The sequence below is a fragment of the Chiloscyllium plagiosum genome, chromosome 25, assembly GCF_004010195.1.
Source record: "Chiloscyllium plagiosum isolate BGI_BamShark_2017 chromosome 25, ASM401019v2, whole genome shotgun sequence".
In the NCBI taxonomy this organism is placed as follows: Eukaryota; Metazoa; Chordata; class Chondrichthyes; order Orectolobiformes; family Hemiscylliidae; genus Chiloscyllium; species Chiloscyllium plagiosum.
The window spans coordinates 48,176,199-48,193,745 of record NC_057734.1 but is presented as its reverse complement, the minus strand read 5'-3'; the positions used below and the strand labels follow the sequence as shown (position 1 = coordinate 48,193,745).

The window sequence follows — 17,547 nt, the reverse complement described above, 5'->3', positions numbered from 1 at the left end:
GGCGGTTGGAGGGGCGGCGTTCCAGGGCGGTGGAGCGGGGGAAGGAGGGGAGGCGGTGGAGGGCGTCGTCGACCACGTCGGGGGGGGGAAATTGCGGTCTTTGAAGAAGGAGGCCATCTGGGTCGTTCGGTATTGGAACTGGTCCTCCTGGTAGCAGATGCGGCGGAGGCGAAGGCATTGGGAATATGGGATGGCGCTTTTACAGGGGGGCAGGGTGGGAGGAGGTGTAATCTAGGTAGCTGTGGGAGTCGGTCGGTTTGTAGTAAATGTCCGTGTTGAGTCGGTCCCCGAGATAGAAATGGAGAGGTCTAGGAAGGGGAGGGAGGAGTCTGAGACGGTCCAGGTAAATTTGAGGTCAGGGTGGAAGGTGTTAGTAAAATGGATGAACTGTTCAACCTCCTCGTGAAAATGGTCATGACCTCCCTCAGAGAGGCCTGCCAGTGGAAGGTAAGGGGACTGTGAGATCAGGGACCTGATGGAGTAGGATGATAGCTGTTATAAAGTAGTCAGAACTCTATGGTGGCCATTGCTGCCTTTGAACAAAATCTCAGCTTTCAACCTCACTTGGGATCTTGACATTCACTTTGCAAAGCCCTGGTGTAGTGAGTATTTTCCTTAATTTCTGTTATTTGGGGGTGGCAGCACCAGGGACCCTGGTTTCAATTCCAGCCTTGGGTGACTGCCTGTGTGGAGTTTGCGCATTGTTCCCGTGTCTGCGTGGGTGTGCTCTGGTTTCCTCCCACAGTCAAAAAGATGTGCAGGTTCAGTAGATTGGCTAAATTGTCCTGTAGGGTCAGAGATATGCAAGCTAGGTGGATTAGCCAGGGGTACAGGGATAGGGTAGTGGTGTGTGGTCTGCGTGGGATGCTTTTTGGAGGGTCAGTGCAGACTCGATGGGCTGAGTGGCCTCTTTCTGTACTGTCGGGAATCTATGATTTCATCTAAACACCAGAAGTACTGGGAGATAGCCTGAGATAGCAGCGCCCTGCTGAATTCAGGACCAAGGCTAGCAACCAGTGTCATTGTTATTACAAGTGGTTCAGTGACCTGGATTCCAAACACTTTAATGCACTAGTCATAGACGTTGTCCCTCTACATTTTACTCAAGGTTTGGTCTCATAAATCCAGCTTTTAGCCAGCAATTGATAAGCTGATCATACCCAGAGAGGATAAAATCCCAATTACAATGGGTTATGTCCACACAAATTAAAAGACATTATAGAAGGGACTGCAGAATCATTATTGCATACATGTAAGGTTTAATTAGAAAAAGGATTAATGCTGGAGAACTGCAGGACAACTAATGTGATCCCAAAATCTAGAAAGTGAGATAAAACAAACCATAGACTAATTAGTTTGAAATTGGTAGTTGGAGAGATAAGGATAAGAATTGAATGGAAAATATCTAGCAACAATACTATAAATAGCCAGCATAGATTTTAAAAGGCAAGGACATCTTTGATCGACCTTATTGAGTTCTTTAAAGAAGTAACAGAGGGGACAGATAAGAAAAATACAGTAGACACAATGTGCTTGAGTTTTCAAAAGACCGTCAGTAAAGTAACACATAAAAGTCTCATGATTAAAGGCAGAGCTTGTAGCGTCAGAGAACAAATAGTTGAACAGATAGCAAGCCTGGCTATAAAATGGAAAACAGAGAGTCAGAGTTAAGGCTAGTTACAAAGATTGACATAAGGTGGTAAGGTGTTTTAGATGGAACCATCCTGGAACCATCCTGGAACCATCGCTATTCACTCAAGTGACCTACTGTTAAGAATCAGAAATACAATTTCAAAATTTGCAATTGTACCAAATTGTGGGTATAGTTAACACAGAGGAGAACTGTGACATAGTACAGGAAGACATTAATAGACTTGTAGAATGAGCATGTAAGTGAACTTCAATATACATAACTGAGGTTACACATTTTTACAGGAAGAATATGGAGCCCACTTACTCCTAGGAAAATAAATGTTCAAATGAGGTTGATGAAGAGAGGATATAGGGTATCAATATGTTGGTCAACAAAAATACAATAATACAGTTAATAAGGTCATTAGTCAAATATTGTGGTTAATGTATAGAGGAATAGCATTGAAAAACAGAGATTGTGTTAAAGTTGTATAGAAGCTTAGTTAGACTGTGTACTGTGAACTGTTTGGGTCTCCCTATTATAAAACAGTTACAGAGGCACCAGATAAGGTGCAAAAAATGATTTACTCAAATATTACCAGAACCAAGAGCTTGCACCAATCAGTAAAGACCGACCAGGCTGGGGCTGTGGAAAAGAGATGGCTGCACAGTAAGTTGATTGAAGGAGGAGTTGGGGCAAATAAGGGGAGGGGAGTTCAGAGAAATTGATGAGATAGAAAGGTCAGCTGATCAGATGAGATGACGCAGGGTGAGAGGATGAAGCCAGCTTTGGTCACTTAAATGGGCTGTTTCTGTACTGTAAATACAATGTAATTGATGATGGGGCTGGGTCTAATGCACTATAAACCAAATTTTGTAGAAGGGCTTAAGATGTAGATAATTTGTAATGAAAGAACAGAATCAAAAGCCTGAACATCTCTCTGTATGTTCCTAAAACACTGAGATGGTTTTGCCAGTGAATGTTATATTCAGGATTACGTTTGCCCTCACTCACCACAATAAACGGGAAGATCATTCCCAGAAGGACGAGGCCCAGCCACTGGAAGGAGCCGTTTATCACAAAGGCAACAGGTCGGTAAGACTGAGTGAAGATTTCGAAGGGGATGATCGCAGTCACTCCCGCTGGAAAAAGGAAAACACCATTTCAGCTCCTGATATCAGCCTGTTTCACTTCACAAATCATTCATCTAACCAAATAACACCAGTGCTGGGCCCCTGTACCCCTCAGCCCTGCCCTGCTCCACCACGCTCTGGCAATGCACCTCTCCATGCCCTCCCCCCTTCCACTATAATGGAACATTGTCCATTCCCCCACCAAATGACCTCTTTCAGTGCCGTTACCACTCTACGAGGGTGATAGACTCTAATAAAGCACTGCTGTCCTTCGTCAGATTCACACACCCCTCTCCCCCACCTCCCATCTCATTCTGGGAGATACATCCTCCCCCAACTCACTGACCCTCCCCTCTCTCTGTGGGACACCCACTTGCTCTGGTGAGAAACTCCCCTCCCTCTCATTCTGATGGGGTACCCTCTCCCCTTCCCTCTCGTGAGATTCCCCGTCACTCTGATGGGTGACTGGTGGGACAGGCTCCCTGCCCTTCATTGCTGCTCCAGTTGGCCAGTGAAAGCATCGGAACTCACCAGGACCAATCCCGTAGCTGAAGATATACGCAAAGATGAGGAATATACTGCAGTAAGGCATCCAGGTGAACTGATGCTGGAAAACAAGACATTGGTAGAGAATTGAATATTGTCCACAAAAGGATCCAGTAATCCCACTGCAAAGAGGTTTTTGATAATCTCTCGGTAACAATGTCAAAAGTATTCATGACACCTATCAGTGTGTCACATGTTGAGGGCACAGTCAGAATGAAAGCAACAAGAGGCAGATGAGCAACCCCAAGCTTATTTAGTGAATCCAAGTCCCTGAAGTCAAGTGGTAGTCTCCTTATTTGCTGAGTTACAGATGATGACAAGTGTGGTCCGTATGGGGTCATTCCTCAGTGGTAATTGGTTGTGTCTCTCCAAAAGTGCATAAGAGATTTGCACTTAGGCCCCAGTGCTAGACATTGGCAGCTTGGATATCCTTGCATTTCCTAAAACCTCTTTAAGCAAGGACCACTCTCTGAGGTAGTTCAAAGCCATTCGACAAATAGAGTTTGTCACTAAGTTTGTTCATGACTTCCTGCATGCCCCATTCCTGGCTCCAGAGGATATTTGCTGGGAATCCTGCTCAGGAATGTTTCCCCATACGGGATGGTGATATAGAAAGTAGGCAGAATGAACTGAACACCAGGGGGTGGTGAAAGATATGCAGTGCAGATGGTTTCAACTTACTTGTAAGTTTCCATGATTGGAAATGTGGATGTGGTGGGGGGAGTAATGTTTGTGAGGACACGAAGACAAGAGAAGGGATGGTTGAGTGGAGGGGACAATGGATCAGCATTCATGGTGTCACCCCACCAGTATCCAGACACCCTGGGGCAAAGTAAATGATCCTATCAGTAGGCTGAATTCCAAAAGAAAGTTAGAGGACTCTGATGTGGCCTTTTTGTGAAATCACAGCACCATAAGTCTCAACATTGAACAAACAAATTATTCCAATAGGGCACACTCTCCAAATGATACAACCTAAATAACTCCATCAAATGTCTCAATAATTCATTTGAGTATTTGATTTCTTAAAAATTTTTTTTGTGATGTGGACACCATTGACTGGGCAAACATTTATTGCCCCACCCTCATTACCCTTGAGGAGGTCTTGGTGGTGAGCTAAACTTGCTTAAGTTTTGTTGTCTATATTGTGTATATAAATTCTGCCAAGCCCTTTGATAGGATTCCAGCCCAATACTTCCTCCTTAGCACTGTTATTGTTTCTATCTATAAACCACTGAGCTTACTGATTATAGGGTCCAGTCACAAATCCTCACCTGCAGAGGCAGAGTTACACACAGGAGTGCTGCCCACAGGGTCATGAGGCTGTATCCTTTCCACAGTAAGGCCTTTCTCCCATCTCGCTCAATAAAAAACCCCTGTCCATAAACAAACAAAAGAATTTCAGCAACATTAGCGAGACAAGATACTCAAACAAAATATGCACAGCCTCTCTGTCATTTCCAATTTACTATCACTTACAGAAACCATGGAGGTCATCAGAAGTGTTGCACCTGCCCCCAACACCACATATGGTATCGTCCAGTCAGGAATTCCAGCTTCCTGGAACACTTCAGAAGAGTAGAAATAAATCTGGGAATGCAAAACCAAGTAAATCTTAGATCTAATATCTTTCTTTCATTATGAAAGTCCACAAAGGTAAGTGTGCCTTAATCATCTGCCTTAACACTCATTCTCTGTCTGCATCTTTCTGCTCTCCTGTCACTGTCACAGCTGTCAATTTCTGTGTGTGTGTGTGTGTTGGGGTGGGGGGGGGGATCAGGTATGTTTTGGCCCCGCCGTTTTGGCTCTAAGCTGTTTTGGCGCTCATTAACCAGTGGGCGGCACGGTGGCACAGTGGTTAGCACTGCTGCCTCGCAGCGCTAGAGACCCGGGTTCAATTCCCGACTCAGGCGACTGACTGTGTGGAGTTTGCACGTTCTCCCCGTGTCTGCGTGGGTTTCCTCCGGGTGCTCCGGTTTCCTCCCACAGTCTAAAGATGTGCAGGGTCAGGTGAATTGGCCATACTAAATTGCCCGTAGTGTTAGGTAATGGGTAAATGTAAGGGAATGGGTGGGTTTCGCTTCGGCGGGTCGGTGTGGACTTGTTGGGCCGAAGGGCCTGTTTCCACACTGTAATGTAATCTAATCTAATCTAATTACTTTGGCGCTGAGCTGTTTTGGCGCCAATTCAGAATAAAAAAAGTCTTGTTTGGTTAAAGAAGAGAGGATGACTAACGAGTTGATAGTCAAAGCTGTAATAACCTGCTGTAGATTCAAATCTCGTTTTGTAATCATTTTCTCATTTAACAATTGTTAATAGTCATCTCCTGCCTTGATGATACTGAAGCCCTTCTGTCTTCACATTGGAAAGGTGCAATACAATTTTCTTTCTATTTTCTTGTCGAGCCCATACCAGAAATGCCTGAAAACATTCTAAGCAAGAAAGACAAACCAAAATTTTCACACGATGGTTATCTATACGTGTTTGATAAATGTAGCAAAATGTAGAAATTCATTTTTATAATGAATAGGTTAAAAATAATGAATAAAAAAGAATTAGATTTATTTCTTACAATGCAATAAAAAATGAATTTCTTACGGGCTGTACAAGACTTTTTTTTTATTCTGAATTGGCTAAGCGCCAAAACAGCTTAGAGCCAAAACAGTTTAGAGCCAAAACAGCTTAGAGCCAAAACAGCGGGGTCAAATAGTCCCATTCCGGTGTGTGTGTAAGTGCGTGCGTCTGTACACGCGTCAATTGATGTGTGTATCTATTTTTGTGTGTGTCCGTTTCAGCCAGTGTATCTGTCTGTGCGTATTTGCAGCTAGGAGATAGAGAGGGCTGCAGCTGCTGGAGATCAGAGTCGGAAGTGTGGCGCTGGAAAGTACAGCAGGTCAGGCAGCGTCCACGGAGCAGGAGAACCAGCCCATTCCTGATGAAGGACTTATGGCCGAAACGTTGATTCTCCTGCTCCTGGGATCTTGCCTGACCGCTGCGCTTTTCCAGCACCACACTATTTGACTGTGTGTATATCCGTCTATGTGTGTCGACAGGTGTGTCAGCGTGTGTATTTGTAAGAGCCTCCTTCTCTCTGATTCTATCTCCTTGTGTCTCTTTTACACCTTTTATTCATCTTTCATTTTACACTGTCTTGCTTTTGATCTGTTTCTAATGTGTGTTAACCTTTGTCTCTTATTCTGTCTCCTGCACTGCAATGTCAGTTGCTGATTAAATGCCATTTCTACTCACTGCATTGATGCCACAAAGCTGCATAGCAACGGTCAGCATGATGTTGGTGATGAGCTGCCATCGTACTGAGCGATCTTGGAACAGCTCCCTGGCAGTCTTTGCTCGTTCTCCCTTTGCAGCAGCCTGCTCAGCCTCCATATCTTGGACCTCCTCAAAGAAGTCTCCCTGACCCCAGAGTCTCCGCAGAGCTGTGTGGAAATAACCAAAAAGTCAGGCAATTATTTCAGGGGTAATTTTACCAAACCCAACAGAGCTTGGACCAGGGACAGAGTGAGGTGCTGCCCTGTACTCTCTACCTGATTTCAGTTAATCTGTAATTCAGTTCTAGATTTTAAAATTCCCATCCTTGTCAAATCTCGCCATGACCTCAACCCCTCCCTAACTCCGCAGAAAGAAATCCAGAAAAAATCTGCAAATACTGATCCAACTTGTCTTAACAATGGAGGTTCATTTCCAAGTATTCACCGCTACTGCTTCTTACCTCTGAATCTGTAAACTTTTTCAACCCTAATATCTCTCTGAGACATCTGCATCCTCTGATTCTGGCCAGGCTGTGCACCTCAACACTGCACCATTGGGAGTCATGCCTTCAGCTTTGATGCCCGAAGCTTGAGAAGTCACTCATTTTCCATTTCTCTATCTCCTCCCCTCATTTAGGATGCTCTTCAAAGTCTGTCTTTGGATTGGCTGCTGTCCAGTTGCCTAAATAATCCCCTTTTGTAACTCAATATCAATATTTAACTGATTAGGATCTTCAGCTCCTCAAAATGGCTGGAAAATCTCACAGAAAGGGAAGGGGACACAAAATATGCAGGGCCACACCACAATTTGTGGTTTTAATCATTTGGAAAAGAGAGGAAATGATTCACTGTTTGGCACTTTCAGGGTTACTGAACATGTTCGGTTGTTAAATTGTGGTAATTAAGATCTAGTTTGCCATTGGGATAACTGACTATTTGGCTAAACTCTTTTATAATAAATACAACCCATGTAAAGCAGCTTCCAGCACACATGCCCCAATGCCCAAACCCTAACCCTCTCGCACTCACCATCCACACAGAGGACCTTGTTGCCCTTGTCAATCAAAAGGTATCTGGGACTCTCTGGGAACCAGGGCAGCAGCACCAGCTGAATGAGGGCAGGCAGGCCGCTGAAAGCCAGCAGCAAAGGCCAGGCTGCCTCAGTTCCCAAAATCTCCCTGAGGAAAAATAAAGAGAATGGGGTCAGAAAACAGCTAACACTGGCCACCAGGCTGAGTACAGTGTCCTCAATATAGAATCAAAAAGTGTGGTGCACAGCCGGTCAGGCAGCATCTGAGGAGCAGGAAAATGGACGTTTCCAGCATAAGCCCTTCATCAGGAATAAGCTGTGCTTTTCCAGCACCACACTTTTCGACCCTGATCTCCAGCATCTGCAGTCCTCACTTTCTCCTAGTGTCCTCATGTTGTCAACAGAAAGGGACACTGACAACTGACTGTGTTGCTGTTTAGCCACATGAGTAGGAAACACATTATGCACAAATACAGGTAGTTACACTAAACATGCAGATTCAAACACTTCAATATTTAGCGAGTGATTGGTAACTAAGGAAAGAAAACATTAGCACTTTGGTTTTTAGTTACTACTTTACAAACTAAATGTACAGGGAGAAAGTGAGGACTGCTGATGCTGGAGATCAGAGCTGAAAAATGTGTTGCTGGAAAAGCGCAGCAGGTCAGGCAGCATCCAAGGAGCAGGAGAATCGATGTTTCGGGCATAAGCCCTTCTTCAGGAATGAGGAGGGTGTTGCCCAAACATCTTTTATCTCCGCAAACTCATTCCAACACGGCCTGACCAATGTCCTGTACAGCGCAACATGGCATCCCAATTCCTATTCTGAATGCAATGAAAGCAAGTGTGTCAAACACCCCTTCCACCTATCGCATTCCCAACGCCCCTCCCCCAAGTCCCTCCTCCCTACCTTTTATCTTAGCCTGCTTGGCACACCCTCCTCATTCCTGAAGAAGGGCTTATGCCCGAAACGTCGATTCTCCTGTTCCCTGGATGCTGCCTGACCTGCTGTGCTTTTCCAGCAACACATTTTTCAGTTCAAAACTAATGTACAGAAGGGGTTAGGCTTATCTGCATGTTCTGTCTGAGGACAGCATTTGGATTATATACCCATTGTGTCTTATCGATATTTTTATCTTCAGATCAGTAATTCCCTGCAAATTTAGGTTCCCAAATTAGCCATCTGCAGGTTAGGACTAATTTGAGACACTGAAGAAAGCTCTCGATATCAGAGATAGAGGAAGTAATTTATCAGCGCAGGGAAGGGAGGGGTACCCATGAGTTGTCTATTACTCACCTCCTTTGACCTGCTGTTGAAGGCTGTGCCTTCAGCTGTGAGGCCTCAAACTCTAAAATTCCCTGAGCTGCTGTCCCTCTTTCTAAAAGCTCCTTACACTCTACCTTTCTGACCAAGCTTTTAGTCACCCGTTTTAATGTCCCCTTCCTTGATTGAATTTTTTTTTCCTCCGATTATGGTACTGTAAGGCACCTTGGGTTTGTAAACAATAATAAAGGTGATATATAAATGTAGATTGTTGTAATTTGTTATAATTAGATGTAATAACTGATTGAGAGAGTACTGGAAACAGAGAGGATGGGAGTGAGATGGGGAGTGGCATAAAGAGGCAGAAGGTGCAATATGGCGCCAATCTTACATTAAATGGTTAATTCCATCAGGGCTGTGATGAAAGTGTCATTCACCTCCTAAGAATACATATATATTTTTAAAAATTAATTTAAGTTGAACCAGGGAAAGTATTAAATCTTCAGTTATCGTTAGCAAGCGAACTGAGCAAGGTACTGGGTGAGAGTTGTATTTGCGAGAATTGAGAGCTTACCTGAGTCCAACCACTTGTCCAATGAACTTGCCAAAGGCAACAAACATCGCCCGGGTCAGAGATACAAGGCCTCGCAATTCCTTTGGTGCACTCTCGCCAAGATACATACTGTGAACATTGAGGCCAATACCTTCAAATAACAGAATGAAAAAAACAAAGAGCTGATAAAAGGAAAGCTCCTTCACTTCATGGGCTCATGTTTATGAATTACATCCACACCTCAGATATGTTTGCCTCATTTGCATTGTCTCTTGTTCGTCTGAAACCCCACTTTTTCTAAATCAGTTCACAGGTTACAATAGGCACATAGCAACCACCAAAAACCGAGTGGGACCATTCGGCGCGGCCGGTTTGGTGCGACCCATTTCGGCACAGACCCATTTCGGTGCAGAACTGTTTTGTAGTTATTCAGTAGTAGTTATTAAACTACTGTTATTAAAACTATTAAAATATATTAAAATAGAACATATTAATATACGAATTATTAAAATAAAATAAAACCCATTAAAATGCCATCAACAATTTTGTATTTGCCTTATTTCTTTCATTTTTATTTTCTTTTTTAACATTTTTACTGAAGAGGATAAACATTATTTTTCTTTTTATTGCTTTCATTAACGCTTGTAAGTAAGCCTGAAAAGGAATAAATAAGAGTTGCACCGAATCGCTCGCGCTGAAATGGGTCGCGCCAAACAGGCCGTGCCGAATTGCTCGCACCAAAGTGGCTGCACCAAATGGTCCTACACCCCACCAAAAATGTATTCAGTAGAGCAGTCATCAGTTAGACATCCAAGAGTAATCAATAACACTCTCAAAATATAGTCAGGAAGAAAACACCTAACATTACAGTCGTCAATACCACACACAAAATACAGCCATCTGCAAACACACTCAAAATACAACTGCCAATAACACGCTCAACAAAATAGTCATCAACAATACTCCTGAAAGCATAGTCACCAATATCACCATCAATGATACACCTACTAATCATCAATATCATACAGCACAATATCACCATTAAAGATACACTCAACTCTTCCAGCATCAATAACACATTCAGCAGTACAACCAGAAATAATACCACCAACAGGACAATCATCAACAGTAGATCCAAAAATACAATGAGAGAAAAATTTGCCTGTAAGTAATTGATGTTCAGCACCTTGGACAGTAGATGTTCAGCCAAACATTTCATTGAAGCAATTTGGTAAATAAATAGCACAATCGATCATTCAGTGCTTTGTCAAACTCATTCAATCACTTAGCTAAAACAAGGCTCCTCCTCACATTTTCTTCCTGAATATAAGAAAAAAAATACTTCGGAATTTCTCTGTTTGAATGTCACCACAACCCTGGTGGGATGAACATCACTCCCCCCTCCAAACACTTGACTCTAATTGAAAGTATTCTGTTGGCTTGTCTATCTTGATCCTACACCCTTTACCCAACCACACAGTCATCAAATCAGACAAAACAACCAAATTGTTATCTGAACCAGTTATCAGAAATAACAGAAATACCTTAGAAAACAAACATAAGAGGAAGAAACAGTGTTGCGGGTACCTGCATTAATGCCATAGAGGAACCTCCCCACCATGATCATCTCAAAGGACTTTCCCTTTTTGCTGAGCATCATTATAACTGCAGCTATGATGGCCACAATGTTGTTGAAAAGCAGAGCATTCTTCCTGGAACACAAATCAAATGGTTTAATTAGCAGGAGATGTTCGGTGAAGTTTGAGTTCAAGTCAAACCAAGATTCACCAGATTAGCCACCTGTAGGATTGAGCAAGTCACTATGTAGCTATTTGAGGGTTGGCTGAAAGTTGATAACTATGTATAGAGCAAAATGTCATATACCCCCAGGAATGCAACATTTACCCCTTGGTGCATTATTTTCACTGAACAGGTTTGTGTTAATTCCTACCTCCCATACTTTATGGAGAGATGTCCGGCATTTAGAGCACCAATAAGTCCTCCGATCGGATAGATAGAGACAATGACACACCAGAGGAGTGTGATGGCTGTTTCATCCAATGTCGTGCCAAAGCGGGTGACCCATGTCTCAGCAATGAATTCCTTAATAAACTGTAATAATAAAACAAGATCTGAAATTCTCTGTGCAGAATAATAGAAAGGAAGAATTTTTTAAAAAACTGTTGGAGAAACTCAGCAGGTCTGACAGCATTTATGGAAAAACAGAGCTAACGTTTTGAGTTGAATATGACTGTCGGAATAGAAAGGAAGATATATATATTTACATATAATTTTTCATAACCCCAGGTTTTTTCATGTGATTAAGTACTTTTTGAAATATTGTCACTGTGAATGTCTAGAAGAGGAACACGCAAGGGCACAGCCTTGAATTTTGCCAAATTTTCTACATGCTTACTAAATGCCAAATGGCACATTTTATTAGAAAATTAAGTTCATGTGCAAAGAGTAGAATTCCTCAAGGCCAGTGAATAGGCGAGACAAAGTACCTTATCACACATTTTGGGAAAATGGGAAATCCTGTGTATCCCCTGCCAGGTGAATGTAAGAGAAACCAATGGCACTGATTAAAGTAGAGCAGGTTAGTTCTTGCTGGTATTAATCACAGAAACAACGTTGCTGGGAGCAGATTGATTGTGATCACACTGCTGTGTGTGAGAGCCTGCTGTGCACCGACTGTCTCTTGTGTATTCTTTATTATAACAATAATTGATACTGGCAGAGGTATGCCACTGGTTGTATAATACTTTGGAATAAATTTTGCGTGTGGGTAACCTCATTCTAATGCTGACCGTCTCCTCTTTGGTAAGTCAGTTAGTTTGTTCAGCATCACAAATCATATACCCAACCGAAGTGTTGAACAGGGCATTAAAAAATATTAACAGTTCAAAATGTTTTCTGCTGCTTGCATTCTGATTTTTTTTAAACCCCCTTCAATCCCAGTGTGGGCACTTCTATTTTAGCTCCTTGTGAAATCATATTTGTCACATTGGAACACCCTGCCTCTCCTTCCCAACTTGTGAGAGATGTTCATCGCTCCGAGTAACTCAACAGTTATTGGCATGGCAATGTAAACCCACAGGGGTGCGACTGTCTGTGCAGCAACTCTCACTGCCAGGAGCTGGAGGACACATGTTGGAGCAATTGACAAAAAATGGTCAGATGGAAAACGAAGAGAATTTTTAAACGAAATTTGGAATACACTTCCTGAAAGGATAGTGGAAATACTTATCCAATTCTCCTTTTGAAAGTTACTTTGATAAACAGCCTTGAAAAGTGGAAGATCTGGGGAAAGTGTGTGCGGAAGGGTAATGAGTGGATGGCTCTTTCAAGAAGCTAGCACATGCATGATATGAGTGACCCCTTTCTTCACTGTCTGAGTCCATGTTTCATGTTTCAGCCAGCAGGGAGGGGATTTTAATCCCTCATCAATCTGGATGGGTTTGCTCTCTTTGGAGAGGTGATGGCCTAGCAGTGTTATCGATTCTATTAGACTATTTATTCAGAGACCCACGTAATGTTCTGAGGAACCAAGTTCAAATCCTGCCACAGCTGATGGTGGAATTTAGATTCAATAAAAATCTAGAATCAAGAGTTTAACGATGACCAGGAAACCATTGCCAATTGTTCAAAAAACACATTTGGTTCACTAATGTCATCTAGGGAAGGAAAACTGCAGTCATAGAGTCATATAGCTTGGAAACAGAACCTTTGGTTCAACTTGTCTATGCAGACCAGATATCCTAAACTTATCTAGTCCCATTTACCAGCATTTGGTCCATATCCCTTGAAACCCTTCCTATTTATGCACCCATCCAGATGCCTTTTAAATGTTGTATTTGTACCAGCCTCAACCATTTCCTCTGGCAGCTTATTCCATACACACACCACCTTCTGCATGAAAATGTTGCCCTTTTTAAATTTTTCTCCTCTCATCTTAAACCTCTGCCTCCTAGTTTTGGACTCTCCTACCCTGGGGAAAAGACCTTGTCTATTTACCGTATCCATGCCTCTCATGATTTTATAAATCTCTATAAGGTCACCCCTCAGCCTTAAACACTCTAGGGAAAAATAGCCCCAATCTATTCAACCTCTCCCTCAGGCTCCTTACCTGGTCTGGCCTTTATGTGACTCCAGACCCATGGCAATGTGGTTGACTGTTAACTGGGCAACTAGGGATAGGCAATAAATGATGTTTCATTTAGTGATGCCCAAAGCCCATAAATGAGAAAGAATCCTAGTCAGTTCTCTTCCACTGCAACACACAGATCCCAAACTCTATCAAAGTAGCTGCTGCCTCTGCCCACTTGAGAGAATTTGCTTCTTTCAATACCAATGGGAGTTGCTTACCATAGAAGGTGCATTGATTGAAGACATGTTGAATCCATATTGGAAACCACCTCCAATCCCAGTCACAAGAATCAATGGGAGGAGCATGCGTCCCTGAAGCTACATGAGAATAAAGGGAGATAAATGAATCACAGATTGAAAAAACACTTAAAGGTATCACAATAGGAAAAATTGTGGCAGATACAGTTCGATGTGGAGAAGTTACTTAATTTAGATCAAGAAAGATGGATCCAAATATTTTCTAAATACTGAGAAGCTACTGTCTGTGGAAAAGCAGAGAGCTTTAGGGGTCCAGATATAGAAGTCCCATAACACTAGTGGACATTAGCCTTTACTTAAGTGGGCTGGTATAGAAATGAATATAAGATATGTAACAGATACTATATTCAGAAGTCTGCACCATCTGGAGTACAGTGTCCAATTCTGAGTACTGCATCTCAAGAAGAATTTAGAAGGCGTGTACTGCAAATTAACCAGAATACTGTATTACTTGGACTAAAATGATTAAGTTATGAAACAACAGTGTCCAGATTAGGCTTGTATTCCCTTGACTGCAGAAGGTTAGGAGCTAATCTAACTTTAAGAATTTGATGATGCAGGTCTCAGTGCGCTACGGTCTGTTACATGGGTCACATACCAGGACAAACATCAGCTGCACCAGGAGGACCATCAACACAGTGAAAGATGCTCTTTGATCTCCCCAAAATCTGTTGGTCTTCCAGAGCAAGCAGTTGATCTTGACTGAGTGTTGCAGACTGGCACATTCCAATGCCCGAGACTATGTGCTGGGGGATGCCCGAAAGGTTGGGGCAGCTGCCGCCAAGGTGCAAGGGAAAGACCACTGTCTAAGGACTTCCTGATGAAGGTAAATGAAGGTCTGTTCATTTATCAGACCCTCTCATTGCCTCAACGTGTGTAAATAGTGTCCTGCACGAGTGAGAAACGCTGTTTGTTTTTGGCCACTGCAGAGACTATCAAATTCTAATGTTTGTTTTTCTTGGTACACAAAGACTGTATAGAACTGCTTTAGTACCTGTGAATATACATAAAGATCTTTTATGATAAGATATATTTTTGCAGTTAAAAGCAATTGCTGAAGTAGGTATCTGTCCTCTGGTTTGGAGTGTCAGAACCAGCTACCATAACTTTAAAACAAATTGAGCTAGGCTGTTCAGAGGTGTAAAACTCTTCCCCCAAAAAGCTGTTGAGGCTAGAGGTGGGAGGTCATAGAAACATACAGCACAGGTCCTTCGACCCAACTTATCCATGCTGACAATGACAGTTTAACATTTCAGAGCTGAGATTGACCATAATTTATTTGGTAAGAGGATTAAAGAGCATTGGCATCATTTGAAAGACCTGAGAGGTTGAATTGCCTCCTCCTATTTCTCCATTCCCATCAACAAGGCCACAAAGGTTGTAAGATGGGATTTACAATCTAAGATAGCTCAGTGGTTAATACTGCTGCCTCACATCGCCAGGGATCTGGGTTCGATTCCAGCCTCGCCAACTGTCTGTGTGGAGTTTGCAAATTCTCTCAGTGTCTGCGTGGATTTCCTCAGGGTGCTCCGGTTTCTTCCCACAGTCCAAAGATGTGCAGAATAAATGAATTGGCCATGCTAAATTGCCCCATTGTGTTCAGGGATGTGTAGGTTAGGTGCATCATTCGGGTGTAAACATAGGATAATAGGGTAGGGGAATGGTTCTGGATGGTCTTCTGAGGGTCGGTGTGGACTTGTTGGGTCAAAGGGCCCGTTTCCACACTATAGGGATTCTATAACTTATTCCAGTTACAGATGATGGTCCTGGAAGATACCCTTTACTGTATTACATCCTCATTTCCAGAATAATCACATTTACACAGCATTGCAGTTTGGCATCGAAATAGCTCAAAACACTTTGCCTAAATTCCTTTGCAGGTAAAGTGACACTAAACAGACCCTTTGGTCCAACTGGCAACCATAATCCAAACTAAACTAGTCCCACCTGCCTGTTCCTAGCCCATCTCCCTTCAAACATAAACAAGTTATTCTGCTTGGGCCTCATTGCCACCCAGAGGCAACTGGCTTTGAGAGGAAGCACTGACATTCTGATTGTAAACTCTGCACTGTGTCCATGGAAGTGAGTACAGTGGGGACAGTGTTTGACCGTGCACCTTCCTGTACCTGGGAGGTGGACTGATTGCAGTCACCGGCTGTTATCAAATCAAGGAAGTAATATAGTGAGAGGCAGTGATTGGTACAATTGTTTCACTACTGTTCTCAATCTCTGGAATCCCTTAGAAGGAGACAGCAATTAAATTTTGAATTCAGCCCACGTCTCTGGAATACAAGTGCCCTCTGCCACTTGTAAGTGTTTTCATGAAATGTAGACTTAATGATATTCATCCCATCACACACATCAGGACAGCTAGAGCATTGTTCAGATATGATGTAAAATATTCCAAACTCTCACATCAAACCTCTCACACGCACAGTATGGGATTGGTACAGTGTAAAGCTCCCTATACTCCCATGAGAGGCACTGATGATGCTTGTTACATATAGAAGAAAGGTCCCACTGCACAGCCCTGGCAAACATCCAACAACAGTCCAGCATAGACTCAATGGAGAATAAACCTCTCTCCACACTCTCCAAAGCACCATCAAAACAAGTAAGGCATGGGATTAGATACAGAGTAAAGCTACCTCTACACTGTCTCATCAAAAACTCCCAGGACAGTGCCACACAGGATTAGGTACAAAGTAAAGTTTCCTCTACACTGTCCCACCAAACCTTCCCAGGACATGTATAGCATTTGTTAGATACAGAGTAAAGTTCCCTCCACTCTGTCCCCATCAAACACTTCCAGGACAGGGACAGCACAGGGCTAGATACAGAGTAAAGCTCCATAAGTAGTGCCAAATGTGAGCCTTATTGGATTGGATTGCCAGATTGGAACCTTGTTGTACCAGTACGACATCTCCACTTCACACAAGCAGCCATCCTGGAGTTTGTCTGGAGTGACAAACCTTCGTAAGAACTTATTTTGGCTTTTCGTACCAACCACACAGATCTGTGTCAGCATAGCTGACAGGCAGAAGAGAATACACAGTTAAAGTGAGAAGCAGGAGGACTCTGTGTGTAGAACATACCAGTTTCTTCAGCATGGTGCCTTGTCTGTGTCCAAAAGGAGCTCCCTGTGCTTGGTAATTCCTGAGCTGTTTGGTTGTTTCTGGATTGAGGTGAGCTATTTAAAGCTCTGTCAGGGTTTAAAGCCATCGACTTCACGTGTCCATTGTTGCTTTTTAACATGATCCTAATTTATTAACTAACTTTTGACAACAGTGAAATGCCCAGAACTTGTATTTTCACACACCATTAATTCTCTCAACTGGGATTACGTTTCCATCAGAACATCTGCGTCATGAAATAAGGGTAAAATTAAACTTTAAATGTAATAAGGTTTTGCAGTCAGGAATAATTCACTGCACCAATGCCACTCAAAAATCAACGTTCTTTCAGCCCTCTGCATGCCTGAATACAGTGGCAATACCAGATTTTTTGTCACCTGTTGTCTCTTTAGTTTCACATTAAAAAGACTGTAAATCTAATTGGTGAGCTTGCATTTATTCACAGCCACTTATTCCAAAAGGTCCCTGCCAGTTTATGTAAGTCGCTCAAGTACACGGCTACAGCATGTATAGCATTTCCTTGAGAATCCCAAAGTGCTGCAAAACTTTTCAATGGGTGGTCACCTTTGTTAAATCAA

At 42.7% G+C, this 17,547-nt stretch overlaps 1 protein-coding gene across 1 annotated transcript in view; it reads right to left on the bottom strand.

Moving 5' to 3' along the window:
* The window catches only part of LOC122562850 (solute carrier family 2, facilitated glucose transporter member 11-like), a 22,186-nt gene extending 5,154 nt beyond the window's left edge, over positions 1-17,032 (bottom strand). Inside the window, exons 1-11 of the mRNA XM_043716130.1 lie at positions 16,931-17,032; positions 13,797-13,895; positions 11,380-11,540; positions 11,016-11,140; positions 9,450-9,579; positions 7,611-7,759; positions 6,562-6,749; positions 4,792-4,902; positions 4,587-4,688; positions 3,298-3,373; positions 2,648-2,775 (exon numbers count right to left, since the gene is read on the bottom strand). Of these exons, the coding sequence (XP_043572065.1) occupies positions 2,648-2,775; positions 3,298-3,373; positions 4,587-4,688; positions 4,792-4,902; positions 6,562-6,749; positions 7,611-7,759; positions 9,450-9,579; positions 11,016-11,140; positions 11,380-11,540; positions 13,797-13,895; positions 16,931-16,945 (1,284 nt within the window). The 5' untranslated portion in view covers positions 16,946-17,032. The remainder of the gene's footprint in view (positions 1-2,647; positions 2,776-3,297; positions 3,374-4,586; positions 4,689-4,791; positions 4,903-6,561; positions 6,750-7,610; positions 7,760-9,449; positions 9,580-11,015; positions 11,141-11,379; positions 11,541-13,796; positions 13,896-16,930) is intronic.
* Between the last annotated feature and the right edge of the window lie 515 nt (positions 17,033-17,547).